Below are 23,784 nucleotides of genomic sequence, written 5' to 3' on the forward strand. Positions count from 1 at the left end.
TCAGCGGCCCACTGTTGCATCGTCGGAAGGTCAGCTGTTTCGGCGATCTCGATCCGTGATAGCGCGTCTGGCACGACGTTATCAGTACCTTGAATGTGTACGACGTCGTGTACAGGGCCGTAGCAACCGAATATTGCGCCCGGGGCGAAACTTCAAAATGCGCCCTTAAGTATTTTAATTTATAAAAAAAATAAACACTGTGTATTATTTATAAATGCAATATAAATAATGATTTTGCCTTATAATTATGTAAGCGTATGTTAACTTTATTTAAATCAATAACTTATTAAAATATAAATATACATAATTATTATAAGAACATTGATGTAACATAATAAATAATAATATTATTTTTACTTATAAGTAACATTTAAATTGCAATTTTTCTAGCTTTTTTCCCAGCAAAGTCTTCAATAAGTTTGTTTATATCTAAAGTATTTACCACTGTATGTTCAATAGATAAAATAGCCATATCAGATATTCGATCTTGTCCCATAGTCGACCTCAAATAGTTTTTTATGAGCTTTAACTTACTGAATGATCTTTCACACGTCGCCACAGTTATTGGCAAAGTCAAAAATATGCGTAAAGCTATTTCGACATTTGGATATTCAGCACGCAAAGAATATGTTGTAATTAATTGTAGTAGGGCTAAAGGTGTTGCGGCTCTTAAGTCAGGTAAAAGAGAAAATGCTTGAGACTTAAAATCTTTTATTTCAGAGATAAAATCGGAAGAATTTAGATCGGTTTTATACTTCAGAGATAAGTCAGCTGCACATTTTTGTATATAGTCCATAGAGTGGTCCGTCAAGCTACTACCATACAAAAATCCAAAATTTTCATTAATTTCTGACATATTTTCGAATCGATTGCTTAACTCTGTAAGAATTCGATCATAAACTTCAAAAATATCTTTTTTAAATTCATTCTGTTGAGATAAAACTTGCACATTATCTTCAATTATCTCGAAATCTAATTTTTTCACTTTCCTCTTTCGCTTATCAGAAAAATTTGCTTTAATACCGAGATCATTTGCAATCACTTTACTGAATTCAATTGTTTTTTCAATTCCTTCATTTCGCATTGTTTGTACTGATAAGATTAAACCTTTAACCATTTTGGTTGCGCTATCAATCGTTAAACTTTTCTTTTGTAAAGCTAAATTAACGCGATTAATTGTTGTTAATATTTCATTCCATAAATCCAGTAGGCAAAAAAAATTAAAATCAAGATGTTTCAAAAGATTTGTTGCTCCGAGAATTACCTCTTTAGGTAACTTTGGGTTTTCTGACATTTCTTTTAGAACATTATATACATTTTTTAAATTACGTTTAAGTGCTGATACAGAATCTTGTTTTGCAGACCACCGCGTGGCACTAGTACATTTTAATGAAATATTAATACATTTCATTAAAGTTGTCCATCTGCTTGTTGAGGATGAAAAAAAGATAAAAATTTGTTGGACTGTGTCAAAGAACGTTATCATACGTACACATACTTTAGCGGCATCATCGCCAACTAAATTCAAGCTATGAGCATTACATGGTACATATACAGCTAAATTATTAATTTGCATAATACGTGTTTTTACACCTTTATACTTTCCAGACATGTTGGAAGCATTGTCATAACTCTGTCCTCTACAATTGCTTAGTTTTAAATCATCTTTATTTAATTTTTCTATGATTTCTAAAGATAATCCTTCGCCAGTTTTTTCGTGACTTTCCATAAAGTCTATAAAAGTTTCTTCAACTGAAACAGTGCCGTTAGAAATGTACACGTATCTTAAAACCTGGGACATTTGCTCTTTGTGAGACACATCAGGTGTACAATCAAACATAATTGAATAATATTTTGATTCTTTAACACGATTTAACAGTTTTTCCCTAGTTGATTTTCCAAGAAGTGAAATTATTTCGTTTTGAATTTGAGGAGAAAAATAGCTGATAACATTATTCTTAGCGTTTACTTCTTCAATATGCTTTGCCAAAATTGGATTATAATGACTTAACAATTCAAGTGTACTCAAAAATATACCACAATTAGGTTTTCCAATTCGTTCATCAGTACCTCTAAGAGCGAGATTATTTTTCGCACAAAATAAAATAACGTCAAACAAAATTTTTAAAATAGCTTTCCACTTTTCTTTTTCAGATTTTATTGCATTCTGTAAAGTGCAATCAATGGTCTTGCCACCATGAAGTCTTTTTTCAAATTCCTTCCATTTAAATACACTCTCTTTGTGTGAAGGACTTTTCTCGTGATCCGAAATTTTCGGATTTAATTTTTTCCAATTGTTGAATCCCAAAGAAATGCTTGAAAAATATTGAGTATTTTCAATAGAAAAAATAACACATGGAAAACAAAACAATACATTTTTTTGTTTACTATAAAGTAACCAAGCACGTCTTACTTCTTCTCCATTTGGTAAAGTCCTGAAAAGCCATTTTTCATGAAAATGTCTACTAGTTTCATCAAGTGGAAAATTGTAGTTTTTGTAAGTTTCTAACTTTGGACCGTGTTCTACTATGAATTTACGAAATTTATCATTAATTAATGGCCAAGTAACTGGATCTTCGAAATCAAAATTTTCTGACAATTTAATTTCACATGGTGATTCTAGGAGTGAAATAAGAGGAGTAGGTTCAGGTTGTGATATTGCATCAGATAAAAATTGAATGTCATTATTACCATCGGTTTGTTTAGTGGCGGGATTTAAAAATATAACTTCAGAAGTTTTGTTTTGAACTTCAACTTCCAAATCTAAATTTTTTTTTTGTTTTGGGTCTTTGATATTATGAGGATAGTCCACAAGTGTTTGAAGTTTTTCTACTTGATTTTCTTCTAGTTCTACTAATTTAGAAGAGATAGGTAAAGAAATATGATTATCTGGGTCTATGTGGTTTAATGGTAGATCTACTTTAGGTTTAGATAGCCAGGTATCATTGTTTTTGAAAGTGATTCTTGAGTTTCTTTTTTTTTTTCTCTTAATTTTTTGAAAGCTGCACCGGATAATTTTGGAGCCATATTTAAATGTTTTTGGACCCTTTTTTAAAAATTACACAGCTATTAATATTTAAAAGTAACAATTTCTTAATTATGAAGGCTTAACAAATTGTTGTGAAAAAAAAGTAGCTATAACCCGGGCAAGTAGACGAATCTAAAGTTTGAAGTATTCTCAAATGATTAATTATTATCGCTCAAATCCAAATTCTACACCAATTTGTAATTTAACTTGTGGAAAAGTTGTAAAAAAAATATCAGTGTCAAAATTTGTTTTTAAACCAATTTTTTTTTAAGTAAAAAAAACAAAATTCGTCATCTTACCCATGTGCTGGAGTAAGTTGACATTTCCCCGGGGTAAGATGATATACATATATAAATAAAACAAATTTAATATTTTATATAATAATATTTTAACAACTTATATTATTAAATGTATTAACATAATTTTGAAATTTGTACCCGTCGGGAGCATACAGTTTTAGTACGCGCGCCCAGTGACCGAAATACTTCGTAACGCACTAACGCTACTTACACACCGATCGACCTGTTAATTATTGGGTATGGTGTCGATGTGTAATGGTGTATATACTAAATATCTCGAATAAACTGTATGGAAAAAGTTCACAGCAACAAATAGATAATACAGAAAACAATAGATTACGGCCCTTTTACCAATACCATAAATAAATAATAAATATACAGCTATTTGAGCTGTTGAGAAAAAGTAATAATAAATAAATGTATTAAATAAACTCACAATTTGGCTATGCCTGCTGGCCACCTGCTGCTAATATAAAATATTAAAATATAATTAACAGTGATCTACTGCGGACACGATATTATAATTAATAATTTGTAAAAAATATTACGTTTAACACGGGAAATAGCGCCCAACAAAGATAATATTACAAAAAAAGTACGTAAACGAGACGATTTGACGACGAATAATAAATAAATACTGGCAATTGGCGCGCTCGCGCATATCGCATATGATTAAAAATAATAATAAATACAAAACTTGTAAACATTGCGACGGACGCATCGATTCGCAATCACGTAATCACGTGACATAATCATAACAATATTAATAATAAATAATAATAGATATATTATAAGATGTATAAGAAATAAGAATAGATGAAATGCTCGGCGACAACGCAAACATAATTGGTAATTCCACATTTCCATAAAATAGTAATTATTTTTAATCAATTATTAAGAATTATTTCTTAAGTGTAAGGTCTTCGGTCTTCCTGTACATTGATAGATTGTATTTACTAACTATTATTGGTTTTATACTTTTATATAAAATATATAATAATTATTAGATATTATTTTCAACTATGCTTCAATTAATATACCTCAAGGACGTTGAAGTTTTTGTAAATAAAATATACAACACTGACCGCTGTAATTTTTAACATAAAATTAAAATTTATAATTTTTGCGCCCTCCCGAGAAAATGCAAATTTTTCATTTTTTGCGCCCTCCCAGGAATTGCGCCCGGTGCGTAGGCACCTCTTGCCCCCCCCCTTGCTACGGCCCTGGTCGTGTATGTGCTGCGACAGGAACGAAATTTGACGCACTTGCCGGTCGATCGTTTTTTCGGACTTGAGCGTGAACATGTACGTAAGCGGCTTGTGATCCGTACGTAACGTTGTTTTGCGTCCCTCGATCATGTGGATGAAGTGACGTGTGCCCAAAAAGGCAGCGAGCAGTTCCCGGTCGTACGTACTGTATCTCTGTTCGGTGGGTGAGAGCTTTTTTGAGAAAAAACCGAGGGGCTGCCACTGGTTGTTGACGTGTTATTACTGTCACTAGTCACGTGTATTCACCGCTGGGTACAACCTACGCCGAATTAAGCTGATCCATAATTAGATTGAACATAATAATTTATTTGAAGATAAAACTCAATCGTTATTCCAGACTTGTGAGTTGTTAATAAAATATATGTTATTTATATTATACAACTTTAAATGTTTAAATTGTAATAATAAGTTTCTAATTAATAATTGTTAATATAATATAGGTAGGTAATATTAATAGGCCAAAATCTCACATCATTTATCAGTCTCCCAAATACTATATATGCCACATATTATAGCTTTTATAACCTCTAAATTATAGTAAAATTAATAATTTTACATATAAATAACACAATAGTTTCTTTAAATTAAGTTGTACATATCAATAGGTTATAGAAATGTGATGATTTTGTTGGTGTTGTCTAGGATTTGGCTGAAGGCTTCGAAGAAATTATAATGCATTTCTAGGCTTATTCTGGTATCTATATGGTTTCGACAGTAGACAAGGAGGTGCCCCAAATCGGTACTAAGTTCTCGCTACATAAGATGACTTAAATTAAAGCACACTTCCAAATAAGACCCAAATTAACATTCATCTAATTTAAATACCAAAAATCTAGTCCTTTACGTTAACAGATTCAACTCTTCTCTTCAACTTTTATAAGAGGTTTTTTACTCTAAAACCAGTGAGTCAGCCGTGTTTTTGGAACTAAAAATATAAGTTTTTACTCACAGCCGTGGGCTGTACGGTAATGCAAGGACGGTCGCGGGCATTGTAATATATCCAACATAATTTTAGTGATTTGATTTTATTTCATTTCATGTAAATAACAATATTAACTATGAACATAATAGGTATATATAAAAATAATGCAACGACATGCGAAGCGCAGACCGCCGATAACAGACCGGTTTTTAACTGCCGGCTGCCGGCGATCGTGGATGTCAGATCTAGGACGGGACAAACGCTGCCGCTAGAAAAGAAAGCAACACATTACGGCCGTAATTACAATTTTTTTCTGTAAATTATGCCAATTTTGTTCCAATAATACGGCTTACAGAATGGTTTAAGAGCAAAATACCTTTATTAAAAGTTGTAGAGTAGAGTTATATCGGGTGACGTATAAGACTTGATTTTCGATATTTCATTCTCAAAATCGATAAAATCGTTTTGCGTTTTCACTTTTTTTCACTTTTTTACTTGTGAATAAATAAAAAATTAAAATATCAAAAATTGAGTCTTATACGTCACCCGATATAACTCTCCTCTACAACTTTTAATTAAGGTATTTTTCTCTAAAACCATTCAGTAATTTCAAACCGTATTATTATTATTGGAACAAAATTGCCATGTTTTGTACGGTATTTTCACCCGTGTAGCGTCCTCTTAACACACGCACATATATATATATATATATATATATATATATATTTGTATTAGCCCCATTCACCCAACACCCATTAAATCATGGCATATGTTTCGATAAATAATTAATAATTCCTAAAATTATATTATGTTAAGAACTATTTTCTTATTGATTACTTGTAGCGTCATGCCAAGTTGGTAAACTGGATAACCGTTTTTACACTATTTTATCTAAACTCTATTTATTTTGTTAATTTAAGTATTCATTTATTAGTTACCAAGACAACTAGTAATGTTAATATGTTACACACCAGTATATTTTTTGTAAATTCATAAAAGTTATTATCCTATACATTAATGTTAATACATTTTCATACTTTATAATATGTACGTGTACCTATTCTAAACAACAATTTTAAATAAAATAAAATAATAATTTAAATGGACTGATTCACACTTGTAATATAATATTAGTATATAGCATAAGTTTCTTGGTTTTTGTAAATATTATACATTTTTAAAATACAGTGAAAGATCGTATTAAATTAAATAACATTTCTATAAAACTAACTAGTTTTTTATTTCTTATAAAAGAGGTCAATTGGTTACAGGTGTGCTATCTTGAATCGGTTCCGGATTGTAATATTTCCTGCACCACTTTGTTTTAGTCCAGTATTCCTCAGCTACAAATAATAATGATTTTAATGAAATTTTTTTTATTTTTTGCATCAAATTAAATTAATCAAATCATTTGCCATTTGCAAGGTTTTTATATAACTGAATTAGTTTAAAAATTAGAAAGAAGTGACAATGAACCTTGGACGTAATATCATATTCTTAGAATATCTTTGGTACTTTTTTAAATGATTACTGATTGTTTAGTTTTATGCCAGCACAATGAGAAGATTTGTATCCGTACAAATGCGAATTGAACAAAGTAATAAACTAAAACATGTTAGGTGTAATGTATAGTGCAATAGTAAAAATCTGTATATAAGGCCAGGGGCGTAGGTAAGGGAGGGGTTTGGGGGGTTCAAACCCCCCCCATTAAAAAATCCCAATCAGTTAATATATAATAATATAATAATAATAATCAGGAAAAAATATTTTTGTAATACAATTTTACAAGTACGTGTTTGTTACGAAAAATAATGATTATCAAGATAGATAATAGATATCTAATGTTATATTCAATATTGTAATAGCTATATATAAAATATTAACTACAAAATTGCGTGCCCGACGGTCTTATTTTTACCCACGACGCATACGGCCGTACCAGCAATACTGCTAATAATAGTTTATTAATAGTATAAGAACTTATCACTGTGTTTGAAATTACGTAATCCCCGTTTTACATCAGGCCATTTATCCTGGAGCTGTCGCGCATTGTAGTTGTCGTGTAACTAAAGACTATTTTCCAGCCAAAACAGGTAATTTATTAATTTTTATAATTTATATTATATAAATACAATCAGAATTATTTATTTCAAATTGTTTTTCGTTTTGTCATTTATATTAAAACGTTCACTGCCGATCACCGATGTCAACACATATAGTTGACGTTCGCGATCTTGCCACGGTGACCGACGTCAACACAGCACGTTTTTGACGCTATCCATGTTTACGTATTCATTGTTGCTTAGGTTTTTTTTGTATTTCTATGATATTGATATAAAATTATTCCTTATTATCATCTGTAGATTATAATTTTATTGTACATCGGGTTTATGTTAGATTGTTACGGCTGTTACTTCTACGTTTTTTTTTGAGTTTACTCGCAATACACGTATTTTATACGTTTACTGTTTCAAATAAAAATGTAATTTTTTTGAACGTCGAATTTTATAATGTTTTTGTTGTTCATTGGGCAGACTATTTTCACTCTAGAGATTCTAATTTATAATATTCTATATTTCGATAATTCAAATTATTTTATAAGATTACATATTAAAAAATTAATTATTTTTATTATAACAGAAACAAAATGAAGCGAATAAGTCAGCCATCGGTTTTAAACTTTTTCGAGAAGAAAAAAAAATCCGAAAGTAGAACCACCCTGCAAATTAATCAACCCTCATCTCTTTTTGTGTCTGACCCAACTGATCCTGAAGCTTCAAGTCCTTCTGAAAAAGTTTCTTCCGTTGAAGGAGAACAAGAGCTATTATTTGAAAATGATGTAGGAATCTATTTAGGAAATCCACCGACAGATAACGAAAAAAAGTTTAAAGTTTTTCAAAACCCGTGGATGCCACCTTTATCATATAAATTTCCTGTGAGTGATAAACGACGTCTTTCTTTCCAACGCCACTGGATGGAACAATATTCTTGGCTCGTATTTTCAGATGTTGCCAAAGGTGCTCTTTGCAAAGTGTGCGTTTTATTTGGTCGTAATCATGGTGGTCGTGGTGGACAAGAACTACGGTCTTTAGTTGCCATCCCATTTATAAATTGGAAAAAAGCTAAACAAATATTTGACAGTCATAGTAAGGCAGACTATCATATGTTTTCAGTTGAAAAAGCTCAAGGGTTTATAACAGTTATGACAGGAAAAACTACTGATATTATAACATCTATAAACTCAGAAAATAAAAAACAAGCCGAAGAAAATAGGAAAAAATTGATCTCTATTGTTGAAACTGTAATCTTATGTGGTCGTCAACAAATAGCTTTAAGGGGTAAAAATGAAACTGGCAAAATAGGTTTAACAGAACCCCCCTATAATGATGGCAACTTTCGTGCAATTTTGCGATTTCGTGCAAGATCGGGTGATCATTTCCTAAAGGAACATATTTTATCCCAAACATCCGACAGTCGATCAATGTTCACGTCACCAACTATACAGAACGAAATTATTGATCTATGTGGCAATTTTATTCAAGAAAATGTTGTCAATAGAATAAAATATGCTGGATTTTTTACCATTCTTGCTGATGAAACGCAAGACATATCAAGGTACGAACAATTAGCTTTGTGCATTCGGTACGTAGACGATTCTTCTGCAGATAATGTATTTATCAGAGAAGATTTCTTAGAGTTTGTGCATGTAAAAGATGTGACAGCTTCAGCGTTGGCCACCACCATCATGCAATGTATAATGACTCTTGGATTAGATATGGAGATGTTAGTTGGCCAAGGATATGATGGCGCTGCTGTGATGAGTGGTCAATTTCGAGGAGTGCGCACAATAATCTCAGAGAAATACCCAAAAGCTCAGTTCAATTATGTTAAGTTTTTAAGTTATAGAAATAAACCTCATAAAATATAAAATGTCGTATTATGAGATTTTTATTATAATTTTAATCATCACATATTTATTATTTTTAATTCGTATATACATATTTAACCTTTTCCGCCGTGTAGGAACTATCAACTAATGTATGTATTTTTGTACCTGCTACTCTCGTGTAGGAACTTACATTCGCCCAAAATTACAACACAGTATAAATGTAGATACCTAATGATTGTATCCACATCGTGTAATTTAGTTACACGTGTTAACACCTTCCATAATTTAATAAAACAATTTTTGATAATTACCTATTCCCAAATTACAATATCCTTATTAGGCAGATGGTTTAATAATTTAAATAAAAAGTAATGGTTGTTATATTAGGTACAAAGTCTGGTATTGTTTTTACAACCTTTACGAAAACGTAATAGTCAAAAATAATCGTATATACCTGTGTGGTTTGTGGTTAGAATAGAATATTTTGTAGGTGTTTTCTAAATAATAGGTATCTACAGAACTATAGCAACAATCCAACAACAAATATTGAATTAAAATATATATTATAAACGACCAAATTGTTTGTATAAAATGTTTACTTAGTTGTTCAATATTACAAACACCATAATATTATTATATTATAGTTATTATACTGCATCTACGTAATACCTATTCAGAACACAATCATATCATATTCTTTGCAAAATAAAGTTTATGCTCGTTCAGTGTAGTGATCTTAACAATAACGACCATGATTACTTATAAAGTTTTTATGACATTAACTGTTATATTTATAATAAGCTGTAAAGCTGGTAATGTAGAAGGTAATAATTAATATTATATTTGTATTTATATTGAAAAATAAAATTGATATTAAGTAGGACACATATTTTCAATATTATAATATAATTTTACATTTAGGAATGTGATCATCGACAAAATAACCATTTATTAATGTTAATATCGATATTTAATGTAAAATGAATGTATCAAAAACAAAATGTGAATACTAGATTTACTTAACTTGAATACAAGTACTTAGTCGGTATATAAAAGATAAAATGTATATTTTTGTATAAATTTAAAAGTGAACTTTAAAATGTACTTAAAACATAAACTAATCGATTTTTCTATTTCAAGAAAATTACGTTATACTACACAATGTTAATAATATTATTTCATCTTTTGATAAAATTTATGAATTTAATTGTATCTACTACATACCGTGTAATAGTTCCATTATTAATTGTATAGATACGTCTTAAATATTATATTTTGTTATTTTTTTTTCAATACTAAAATGATCAAAATTGTTATGTTTTTAGACGATGAAAGTAAGTATACTGATTTTATATGAGTGAAATAAAATAAATGACACAATGTTTTTGTATAAAAAATCACGGGGAATAGTAAGTTCCTACACGAGAGTAGCAGGTATACAACTACATACGTTAGTACCTACACGGACATGTTTAAGTTCCTACACGGTACAATATGATGATTAAGAAATATAATAAAAATCGCATAATCGTATTTACACAATCGTAACCACAATTAGTAACGAAAAACCAAAATCAGTAAAAAATCCGCCGAAAAAGAATATTTCATAAATGAAAAAATTTCAGATTATACCTACTACGAACAAAATTAATCAAAATAATTATGTTAAGTTTTTAAGTTATAGAAATAAACCTCATAAAATATAAAATTTCGTAATATGAGATTTTTATTATATTTTTTAATCATCATAAATTTATTTTTTTAAATTCGTTTATACATAATTAATTGTGTACATACATATTTAACCTTTTCCGCCGTGTAGGAACTAACATACGTACACCTGGTTTTTACCATGTAGGAACTTACATATGTGATATGTACCTTTTTCTATCATATAGAACCTAATGTATGTATTTTATGTACCTGCTACTCTCGTGTAGGAACTTACATTCGCCAAAAATTACAACGCAGTTATAATGAATGTAGTTACCAGGGTGGTCCTTATTTATATAGATTATAGGTGGAATATTTTATTTTGAAATGGTAACACAGTACCTTCTTAATTTGTTTAGTTATATGAGTAAATAATATGGGTGAAATTTGGAAGGTCTCACTCAACCCCTTCTGATGCCACATCAGGGTTGAATATGACAAAAGAGGGTAGTTTTCTTATTATTTTATTTAATTCAGATACTATCGTACTCAGCGTAAAAATTTAAAAACCTAAATTATGTATTTTAATATCGTCTATAAAAAAGCATTAAACAAACATTGTCGTAAGTTCATTATTTTTTAAGAAAAATTGATAATATCAAAATATTGTATTTATTTATTGAAATTGATTTTTTTTTGGTAAATTAAACATAATATATTACGTCCGGTTGGGTATATGATGAATAAACCTTTTATAATTATAACACATAATTTGAGATTCTAAAAAAAGGTCAACACTAAAAATGTCATAAGATCAACTATTATAGGTTTTGGTTTTATTTACCTAAATTTTGTGAAATTATAATAAATTAATGAAATAATTTTCATTTTTTTTTTTGTTATTTTTAATTTTACTAATAATGAATTATTAACTCCTAAAATAATTCCTTGAGCGTTTGTCTATCACTTTGTGGATATTACTTTCGATAGTCTTGAACAGTCAAGAAAATATAATGACATTTTTAAGTTTGATTTAAGTTAATAAATTATAGTTAAATTATTTACCTGCAATACGAATTGTTTTTGTTCTTCGTTTTTTGTAAATTTGTGATTGTATTCTTCCATTAGCTTGACTCTTCTCTCAGCTGTGTCATTTACGATTTTTAATCATTTTATAATTTCTTTTCCAATTTTTTAGTCATCTTGGTTATGCCAATGAACCGGATCAATATTCAAAAATGTTGTAGAAATATTAAACCTCTTGAACATTCCAATTGATTTAGAGTTTATTAAATCAATTAAGAGATCTTTTTGAATAAAATGTGAAACATCTTCTAATTTAAGTGTTATTTTATTTTTTTTTCTATTTCTTCTTCGTTTTTTTTTATGGTAGAATTATTTATGCAAACAATTTTCTCTGCCATTTTCCGTTTTGTGTGGTTACCTAAACGGTCGTCAAATATTGAAAATGTTATACACTGTGGATTTAAATAACACAAATGGTTTATAATTTTTTTTAATGCTACTTCTGCTATTAATTTATTATAAGATTTATATGCTTCTATTTTTTTTTTAAAATAGTATGTCATTGAGCGGGGCTTCGATTGCATTAGTAGATGAAAACCAAGCTTGGACATAAGATTTTACTATAATACAACAAATTTCTTTTAATGCATTTTCCTCTTTGCTATTTAATTTAAATTATTCTTTAAGCTATGTTTGGCTCTATGGCTAAAATTAGATTAAATAATTGTATACTCCCAATGCATGTAGTAACAAAATTAAAAACGGACGAAGATTTAGAAAAAAAGCCTTAAAATATATTGAAAAGGAAGAAAATAAAGAAAAAACAGGGACAATGAATTGATTACAGTAGAAAATGAAGATAATTACAATTCTGAGGATGCTTTAAGCTCTAGAAAACTTTCTATTTACACAAAAAGAAATAAATCTGTACATAATTTAGAAATTCAAGCAAATAAAATGAAATCTATCTCTGAAAAAAGGTTACAATGAGGATTTTCTTCTTAGGGTTGAATGAAATATATACTCGTTGAAAAGCTAAGTTGCTTATTTAAAATGTTCTTCGGTGAAATTATTCTAAGTACAAATAATACAATTACTATGCTGTGATGGCAATGGATGAACACGTCTGCCTACAAGCCGTTTCCGGTCTGGTTTTATAAGGTCTCCTGACTCCCACCCTCCTACTTTCCCCTTGCCTATCGACTTATCCATATTGCGCAAAGTCGTTATCTGTATCCTAAACGTTTAGTCGTACCACAATAGTAAGCGTATACTACGCTACACATTCATTAGATACTATGTATTTGTTTCTAGTTTAATATATATACATATCCATATCCTGTCATCGCATAGATGATTCATGGTTTGCATATATGGTGTGGTTTTTTATATTGAACATTTAAGATTAAAATATGTATTGTGTTACACCTGGAACAATATGACAATTCGGCTGACATCCTTCCCTATCTGCGTATTTGACAATTGCCAAATTGTTAATGTGTTCGCCCGCAGTCCTATTATTTATTATAACTTTTACTTAATGATCTATGATGATTATCTAATATATGCTGTGAACAAACGAATATTATCCGTTACACTAACAACGTCGTTACCATCATAGTTTTAGAGAGGGTGTAATGACTTATATTATGAAAATGTTTGATTCAGCTGTATAAAATCGTATATTATATGTTTACTTACGGGTGGAAGGATATAAGCTGTAGAGCCTGAACATGACATTCATTCACTCAAATCTTAAGAGGACGTCGCACCCGCACATGTTGTCTCCGTCTTACACGTGTACAATATACCAAATTTTACGCTCAGCAGATCACGTTTAGCCCCGTTAGTTTTAAAATTAGAGTGAATTGACCTCTTATAAAATTTAAAGTTATGAATGTTATCTAGGGCATGTCATCGGCAATTTGTTAAATTTTAATTTGAAATCGAGTTATGAGCATTAAAAAATGTACAATTCAAAATAATAATTACTTCACACTTTAAAACTGAAATATAACAAAAAGCCGATGAGATGCCCTAGATAACATTCTTAACTTTAAATTTTATAAGAGGTAAATTCACTCTAATTTTAAAGTACACGTGTAAGACGGAGACAAAAAATGCGGGTGTGACATCCTCTCAAATATGTGATCTTGATAACCTTCTTATTGCACGATGAAAGGGCAATTTTGAAATATGGCTATACCCAATAAAATTAACGACTGTTTATACATTTTGATTTATCAAATAAATCAATCATAATAATGTAGGTGCATCATATATCATGTACTATAACGTGAAATAATGTATTCAATGCATTTTTCTTTTTTAGAAGTTAAAAGTAAGTTTACTGGTTTTAAATGAGTGAAGTAAAATTTATGACGTAATTTATTTTCATGACGAAATTTTAACACAATTATAATTTATATTTAAAGAAGTTAATTGTTTCTTATTTAATCCCAAGAATTCATCACAAAGATTTAAAAAACGCCGACCTATCCTATCTAATTCCATACGTCGTGGAACCTATCCGATAGCCATTCCATTATTCATACGTTGCCCGTGCTGTAGCAAGACTGCATAACCTGTAAATGATCATGTCTCGGGTGACCGTACTGTGACGTATAATGCCTACAGTGCTCATGACACAATTAGTCTGGTTATTCCGTGGTTTAACGTAGGACACCATAACACCTACTGGTGACACAAGCAATATCGGCAAAGCACGTCACAGTATCATCCACGAGGATAACCTACACACACATATTATGATATGTGTAAGTTCTACAAGACTTTGCATCAATAAAAATCGATAATGTTCCATCGTTATGCTAACAACGTCGTTACCATCATAGTTTCAGAGAGGGTGTAATGACTAATATTATGAAAATGTTCGATTCAGCTTTAGAAATGCGTATATTATATGTTTACTTACGGCTGCAAGGATATAAGCTGTAGAGCCTGAACATGACATTCATTCACTCAAATCTTAAATATGTGGTAAACCTTGCCTTTTGGCAACCCTCTTAATGCACGGTGAAAGGGAAATTTTGAAACATAGGTATAAACTTTATACCCAATAAAACTAACGACTGTTTATACTTAATTTTATCTTTATTTAAAGAACTTAATTGTTTCTTATTTAATCACAAGATTTCATCATAATAATTTAATAAGCATGCGTCATCTTATAAAAATGTGTGGTCCTATATATTGTCTGTAACCCAACCAAAGTTTTTAATACGTCTTTGTTATTCATTAGTCAATTTGAAATAGATACGTACACAATAGCCATAAAATGGTATCATAATGAAAGTCTTAGATATTTGCAAAACAAAAATTATTAATCAACCATCACCCATCTATAATATTGACGGATATAATATTATAAGACATGATATCATGTAATATATAGTATATATATTATATACTATATATTTGTTGACAGTATTCTATAATAAATAAAATAGCAACATCATAACAACATTATAAAGAGATATAGTCAAATCGCAGTGTCACCGGTCGACTCAGTGAAAAATTATCTAGAAAACAAAACAAAATAACCGGGCACCGTCCTTTTATATAGCAGTCAAAAAAATCGTTATATGGCATTGCGGCTATTTAGTATTTTCTCCTACCAGCCCAAAATGTTAGTGGACTCTCGAGATGTTCTCGAATGCTCGACTGGCCAATCTAGCCCTGCCAGTGACAATCATCATATTAAAATGTCATTATATTTATTTAATTCAGTTTTATTTGTATATCTAGATTGCCGAGGTAAGGGGATTCATATAAGTGTAATATATTGTAACGTCACGGAATTTTTAGCCTTATTTATTATAATATTATTCCCCGAACACACCTATTGCTAACGTTGTTGACAAGTCAACGCACCTTTATTATTATAACCATTAGTAATAAAACGTAGATATCGCGCGCTAATGCACTAATGACCACAGTGTTATGCAATAATTGTTCCCCATTCCCCCCTTCATCATGCAGTGACGTCGCAGACGTGCCGCGGTTGTCCTCCACCCGTCGCCTCCAGCGCTTTTGTCACGTCCGCCGGCACGGCCGCAGGCAATACTGTCTCGATACACCAATAATGTAACAAATCCCGCATCAACACGACACTGATCCACCCCACCACGACAACTCCACGGCAAGAAAGCTCCGACCAGACAAACGGCCTGACGGCGTACTCATTGTCTATTCACTTTTATTTTTTCTCACGGCCTGTGAAGGGACGTCTACCCCGATCGGCCTCCGAAGTATTATTTTTTTTGGCAATACATCACCTCGTGGCCAGTTTTCGCTCCACGGCCCTGAATCAGTTCAACGACACCTTTACATTATTATCGACGCGCTGTTCTACAACAGCATGATGGGACGAGACACGACTGCAGGCCCGATGTTCGGGCGAAGTACCCGTCACCCACGTCAATACAGCCAGCAGCAGTCACGTCCATTTATCGTAATTATATTTTCCCCTTGGTCCCCCCTTTCAAAGCACGATTTATAGGCGTCACAAGGCGTGGGTTCCTTTTTCTTTTTCGTTCCTTACCCCTCATTTTTTTTTTATTATAATTAGCTGTCGCAAGCCGCTCACTCGAGCACCAAACAAAAAAAAAAACACGTGAACTTCGTTGGCAAATTCGTCAACTCATGCCGCCGAATTTTATTATAATATTGAAACAATTGTTTGCGACAGGCTCCTAAATTTTATTCAGATTCTGACTCCCTATTATATTAATCCCGACATTTGCCACGTGCCATCTTATACTTATTGTATTTGCCCTTTATTTTTACTGTATTTTGTGCATTTGCCATGTGTCACCTTATACTTATTGTAACGAAATTATGAAAATATTATTATTAAATTATTTATTATTTAAACTTATGTAAAATACACCCACGTGATTACCTTAAATCATAACTTATTATGTCTTTATCAATTCACCCTTTCCCCGAAATAAATCTTGGAGTTTCAATACCCCATGCGTGGATTAAAGCCTCTGAGTTCCACCGACTTGACCCTCGGGTCTCACGCGGTGCGGCTCCCAGGTCACGAGGAAAGTGTTCCCCTTTCTTCGTGGGTAGTTTTTGTGGAACTGAAAAAGCCCAAATCCTTACAATATAATTTGTTTTATAATTTATTTATGCACTGTAATCATGATAATATAGCACAATTAGGCTTAACTATATTTATTATTTAAATCTTCAATGTGTAAGAAACTTCAGCCAAAGGTATTTATTTTATTTTTTATTTTTATTTACGGGCTTAGTCCTTTGACAAAAGTAAACATATATAAACAATATTATAGTGATGATTTTACAAACAACATATAAATATTACGTATTGGTTCTTTTAAGAACACCACGATGATTACACTATTTTTGAATGACGATGAGGGACTTTAAATTAAATTAAATTAAGACAGAATGGTAAATCAGTTTTCCCAGATAACAGCTCGTTTGAGAATTTAAGTCTATCCGAGTGTCTTCGTTTTGCAAGTGTTTCAATGTTAACTGTCAAGTGCGTCAGAGAATGGCTTATGGTTATTAGGTGGATTTTGAATATGGATATAACCATCAAAGCTAAGGAATTTTCAATGGGCCGTTTCAATTTGTCGAGAGGTATGCGAATTCTACAAAACAGCGCCGTATTCTAGAGTCGGCTGTAGGGTTTTAAAAATAAATAAAGTTTATAATCCTGGGCTAGACTTTTTATAGATCCAAGCATTCTGTAGGCTTTACTGCATATCAAAGTCGATAAATACTACGTCTAGTTGAGCATTAATTTTGAACGCATTTAAAACGGATAATGTGAAAACAAGATTGCACGATAGAGTAGATCATCCTGGACGAAAGCCATATTGTTCTTCCATTGAAATTCTATTCACGGAAGGTTGTATATATTTTGAAATAAGGGTCTCAAATAATTTTGAATTATGGGATTGTATGGAAATGGGTCGATTAGTTGAAAACGTCAGATAGACTACCGGGTTTTAGAATTGGGATAACGGACCTCAGTTTAAACAATGTTGGAAAAGTACCTTCATCCAGCGATCGCCTAAAGAGTGTTATAGAGGATACGCAATAATCCATTGTATTACATATAAGAATTCTCCAGGAATTTCGTCTGGACCTACAGACGAATTGCCTTTTAGAAGGGACAATCCTTTAAAGACATCCTCAATGGAAAAATATACATTATTGGGTAAGTCAAAAGTAGGGGTATCACATAGCTTACTGTCAAAATTTACATTATCTGTCGAGTCTATGAAAATAGAGTCGCAAAAATATTTGCAACTACCTATTTATCCGATGATACTACAACATTATAATATGACATTTCCTTAGGCACGGAACTACATTTAAAACAGTTCCTACCTTCTATATGACACAGTCTTACGTTATATTTTAAGCAAATGACACTGGTTTGCCCAGTTGAACAAAAACGATACCTTCCTTTTTTGGTAAAATCAGAACAATGCTCTATTTTATTATATCTGATTTCATCATTTGGTCTTAGGGCAATTCTTGGCTTGTCCTTACTTGTCAACGCCATCCCTATTTCGTGTCTAAACTCTTTTAGCCTTTTTTGTTTCTCACCTAGTGCTGTGCAGTCTCCGATATAGTATCCAAGCATTATTAACACGGATGTCTAACATTTGTGAAAAAAATGACATGAGCCACTTGTGTGATTTTAATCCTGTTCGATACAAAGCCACAAACATATCAGCTAAATCAACTCCACCCATGTGAGAATTATATTCTTTGAAAATATTAGGATATGGCACAGGGATTCTTTTTTTTTGTTTCTTTGGAGTATCTTAAAATAGAGCTAGTATTTTGTGTACTCTCAGTTGTATATGAACTAGCTAAGCAAACAATTTTCCCTTTGTAGGGCACCATCATCTCATCAATGGAAAATCGTTTCCCTTGAGGAACTAAAAGACAATTTATTCGAATAATATCTATAAGTTGCCTAACTTTAAAAAAACTATCAATGTCATCAGTCTCTTCATTATTACAAAAATGCAAACAAGGCATAAGCTGCTTATACCATTTTAGTGACATAACAGTTGATATTTGACTATATCTTGTACATGGTGACCAGTAATCTGAATACGCTGGCATTTTTACAATACCCATAATTAACATAATACCAATTAGGTCTTTTATTTCTGTAACTGTAGTTCAAACTGGTTTATTAAATTTTTGGAATGAATATAAATTAGCTTGTTCCACAATAAAATTAAATATGTCATCAGAAAAAAAAAATTTTAAATATTCCGACGGAGTCTTTTTATATTCATTGGCAAGATACTCTTGAGTTAATGGAACTTCAGCTTTTAGTACTAGATTTTTTCCATTTAAATTCATAATGTTTTAGAGGAACTTTCTTTATTTTTAGAGTTTTGAGATTGATTAGATTTGGTTGATTATTACTTTGTATTTTATGATTACCTTGATTATCATTGTTTGGTGATTTATGTATTCGTTTTAAACGTCTTGAGCTGGATGAAAGAATTGATTGAGAAGATGGAGTTACTTGAGAACATGATGGAGTTGCATGAGAAGCTGATGGAGTTGCTTGAGAAGGTGATGGAGTAGCTTGCAGATAATATGTCTGGTTTTCATAATTAGGTAATGGAGTATCCTGGTATAACTGTGGTTCATCAATAAAATAATTTGGTTCTATATTATGCTCTTGTAATACATTTTCATCAACTGTTTCTTGTTCTCTTTCAAATTCTTTTACTAACGTTTCATTATATTCCTACAGTTCAAAATATTTTAGTACCCAAGTAAAAAATATATAAATTAATGATTTAAAAAATAAAATTAACATACCCGATCTTCTAAATCATCGTCCAATAAGGCCATAAGCTTCTCCATTTCATGCTTACAATTCTTATATTCTAATCCACAGTCACTTCTAATAGTTTTAATAACATTTTTAGTTTGAGTTTTAACCATACTCAGAAAACAATTAAGTTTTTCTTTAACCTCAGATTTATGTTTCATAAAATAAACATAAGTATATTTAGAATAATCATCTTTAAAAATAATGAAATATCTTTTACCTCCTAATGAATTCTCTTCCATGGGTCCACATACGTCACTGTGTATTATTTGCCCTGGTTCAATAGTTATTGTTTCGCTCTGAGTGAACGTCTCCTTATGCTGTTTGCCATAGATGCATGGTTCACAGAATAACTGTCCTTGTATATCTGTAAATTGTATTTGATTGTGTTTTAAATACTCACGAACATGTTTGACATTCTGATGACATAGTATTTTGTGCCAGTGTTCTAATGTTAATTTCTTAACTGCAACGTTAGCACAGTGTCCAATTTCCTGTGAAATATCTGTTTTGATTAGCATTGAAAACAATTTATTCTCACGAACACCGACTGCAATTACACGATTATAATAAATAAATAAATAAATAATATTTTGATAATCTAGCCCTTAGATCTACCCCTCTACGGTTCCTACGCTTTTTAATTGTTTAGATTTGCATAGGTCAATAAGTTCTGATTTTTTATGTGAATAAATATCTGTTAATTTAGTAATTTTCGAACCTAAGGCTGTTCGTCATTCATATCATATTAAGATTTAATTGAATTAAAGAAAAATTTTGTAATGAAAGAGGTTGATTTTTATTAATATATTTATACTTAACAATAACTACTTAATTTTTGAATAATTTTTTTTTTTTTGAAATAAACTAAATACAATTTTGAAAGACGAACGAAAATTAAACTAATTAAAAAATTATTTAAATTATTAAAAACTAATCTACAATCCTAATATTAATATGTAAGTATATTATAAAACGTTGCTCACCTTGGCGTATATGTGTAGACGCACGGTTAGCAAAATTGTATTCACGCGGCACAAACGTTGTTTTGTCGGTAAGACAAAAAATCGAACGCGTATTTGTTAGTTAATCGGTATACACGCACACAATTGCGTTCTGGGTTTCTACTGCACCCAAAACTCTTATAACTGTTATTTTAACTTGTAAAGCACTAAGAATTTGATCCCGGTTACACTACCAGAAATGTACAATTAGTCGCACTTCACTTGTACAAAAAATATATTAGTGTACTCACGAGGTACAAGCGTTGCTTTTTCCGTAAGAAAAAATTTAACGAACGCGTTTGTGTTACTCACTCGGTATACACAAGCACAAAATTGCGTTCTGGGTTACTACTGCACCCAAAACACACAAAAAGTATATTTTACTTTAACAGGTAAAAACACTAAACTTGCTCCGGGTTTTACTACCCGAAACGTACACAATCGTCGTACTTCACTTGTACAAAAAAAAAAAATGGTGTGCCAAAGAAATTTTTCCCAGTCCACACGTTAAAACTGTTGTACTTCTCGTACATAAACACTTCGAAAAATTAAACGTGCCAAGGTTGAGGTACCAGGGCATACGCACAAAAAAGAACCTCGTTGGCGCCACTCTGTGGTATCACCCGTATTAGCCAATACGCGGTAAACCAACTATACGCCTTACCCTCGTATTCTCTAGTTAATGACACTCTCTAAAGTTAATTAGAATGGCACTGTTAACTCGTTGAGGTACGATGGTATGCGCTTGTCAATTCTTAGTTCGTTCCTATCTAGTTGAAATGACTCAAAGATTACATGTACCTTGGTACTATTCAGTTTAATAAAACTTCATTGACACATAGTACGTATATCTCGGCGCTGTTCCTATAAAAGGTAAGAACGTAAGAATGACTAAAATAATGTTTAATTCGGGTTTTCAGGTCGGAAACACTTAAAACAACCATAAATAAAACACTTAGCAAATTCAGATCGAATAGCCCGTACTACAATCGGCGTTTCACACGCACGTCGTAGCTACATCCTCGCCGAATCACTCAGCGACAACGGGGGGGAGGGGGGCGTGCCTGCGCGTAGAAAATATTATCGTCGCCTCAGCACGTCATATTGCTTCGCTGGCCTGACCTATGTCAATAATTTACAATTTGAAATATTCCCACCTATATTACATATATATTAAATAATATTATTTTGACGACTGTCTACAATATACGACAGACTTTAAATTAAATTAAATTAAGACAGAATGGTAAATCAGTTTTCCCAGATAATAGCTCGTTTGAGAATTTAAGTCCATCCGAGTGTCTCCGTTTTGCAAGTGTTTCAATGTTAAGTGTCAAGTGCGTCAGAGAAGGGCTTATGGTTATGAGGTGGATGTTGAATATGGTTAAAACCATCAAAGCTAAGGAATTTTCGATTGACCGTTTCAATTTGTCGAGAGTGACCAGACGTATGCGAATCCTACAAAACAGCGACGTATTCTAGAGTCGGTTGTAGGGTTTTGAAAAATAAATAAAGTTTAAGATCCTGGACTAGCCTTTTTATAGATCCAAGCATTCTGTAGGCTTTACAGCATATCATATCAATATGAGGTCCGGGGATGAGGCAATTATTGAACTTAAAACCCAAGTAAACGATAAAATCAACACGTGAAATAATTCAGGATAATTCATAGGGCCATTTTATAGAAGAACGCTTTCTGGAGAATGACATTGTATGAAATTTTTAAATGGCAAGCCTAATGACTGCGACCACTCAGCAAAATTATCAAGGTCACTTTGTAACCTATGACAATTTTCTAGAGGGTTGATTTGCATAAAAATCTTCATATCATCAGAAAAACAGAGCAGTTAGCTATGAGACAAAATCTTAGATGCACTGTTGACAAATAAGAGAAATAATATTGGAGATAAGTAACCTCCTTGTGGAACACCAGGAGGTGTCAAGAAAACATCAGAACAAACATCCAATACATTGGCTCTAGAACAGCGGTTCTTAACCTGTGGTCCTCGGCCCCCTGGAGGTCCGCGATACTCATGTCGGGGGTCCACGGCAGCCTTAACACATACATACGTCAATAAGTGACATGAGTGCATTATTACAATATTGTTGGATTGTTATTATTTTTTTTTTATATATAATATATAGATTCTACACCAAATAATTATACTATTAATATTTATTATGTAATTAGTATTTATTGTTCATACGAAATATACATGCATACTGCACTGTAGTCTCGGCAGTCATATATTTACGGCCACTAAGTGCAGCTGATCGATCGTAGTCAACTATAGTTGTATACATATTACATTTTTATAAGAAATGATATGTAATAAAATAATTATAAATGTGTATGTTTTGTTATGTCTACTTATGTAATTTGTTATATAAAAGAATGATTATAATTTTGGTTATGATAACATGAGATGTTTTGTAAAAAAAAAGGTATTTGAAAAAAATTTGGTAAGGGGGTCCGCGATCTACAAAAGGTTAAGAACCACTGCTCTAGAATATCTGTACCTGAGAAATTACCTAAGCCATGATACAAGAGGCTCAGCAAACCCTGACTCAATGAGTATTTTTATTAGTGTATCGTGGTTTACTAAATCGAATGCTTTTTTGAAGTCGATAAATACTACGTCTAGTTGAGCATTAATTTTGATCGCATATAATTAACGGATAATGTGAAAACAAGATTGCACGAGAGAGTAGATCATCCTGGACGAAAGCCATATTGTTCTTCCATTAAAATTCTATTTACGGAAGGTTGTATATATTTTAAAATAATTTTGAAATATGGGATTGTATGGAAATGGGTTGAT

At 31.5% G+C, this 23,784-nt stretch overlaps 2 protein-coding genes across 2 annotated transcripts; one reads left to right on the forward strand and one right to left on the reverse strand.

The window, feature by feature from the left end:
* Positions 1–370: 370 nt before the first annotated feature.
* LOC132941801 (zinc finger MYM-type protein 1-like) lies at positions 371–4,685 on the reverse strand. The gene is made up of 3 exons (XM_061009982.1): positions 4,593–4,685; positions 2,400–3,046; positions 371–2,315 (listed from the first exon to the last, which is right to left on the reverse strand). Exons 1-3 carry the CDS (start codon positions 4,683–4,685, stop codon positions 371–373), a joined length of 2,685 nt encoding a protein of 894 aa, XP_060865965.1.
* A 3,479-nt stretch (positions 4,686–8,164) lies between these two features.
* Positions 8,165–9,445, forward strand: LOC132941809 (52 kDa repressor of the inhibitor of the protein kinase-like). Its single transcript, XM_061009993.1, has 2 exons — positions 8,165–8,663; positions 8,847–9,445. The coding sequence occupies exons 1-2, from the start codon at positions 8,165–8,167 to the stop codon at positions 9,443–9,445; spliced, it is 1,098 nt and encodes a 365-aa protein (XP_060865976.1).
* Positions 9,446–23,784: the final 14,339 nt, after the last annotated feature.

This window comes from Metopolophium dirhodum, chromosome 1 (genome assembly GCF_019925205.1).
Source record: "Metopolophium dirhodum isolate CAU chromosome 1, ASM1992520v1, whole genome shotgun sequence".
Taxonomy (NCBI): domain Eukaryota; kingdom Metazoa; phylum Arthropoda; class Insecta; order Hemiptera; family Aphididae; genus Metopolophium; species Metopolophium dirhodum.

What these genes read in the sequence shown, in the direction of transcription:
- LOC132941801 (XM_061009982.1), bottom strand. Translation starts at nt 4,685, where the DNA reads ATGATCGAGGGACGCAAAACAACGTTACGTACGGATCACAAGCCGCTT. An exon ending in AAAAAACGATCGACCGGCAA is followed by an intron (nt 3,047 to 4,592) that starts GTGCGTCAAATT and finishes TTTTTAAAAAAG; the next exon opens with GGTCCAAAAACATTTAAATA. An exon ending in GAAGAAGTAAGACGTGCTTG is followed by an intron (nt 2,316 to 2,399) that starts GTTACTTTATAG and finishes ATATTTTTCAAG; the next exon opens with CATTTCTTTGGGATTCAACA.
- LOC132941809 (XM_061009993.1), top strand. Translation starts at nt 8,165, where the DNA reads ATGAAGCGAATAAGTCAGCCATCGGTTTTAAACTTTTTCGAGAAGAAA. An exon ending in ACAAATATTTGACAGTCATA is followed by an intron (nt 8,664 to 8,846) that starts GTAAGGCAGACT and finishes GTCAACAAATAG; the next exon opens with CTTTAAGGGGTAAAAATGAA.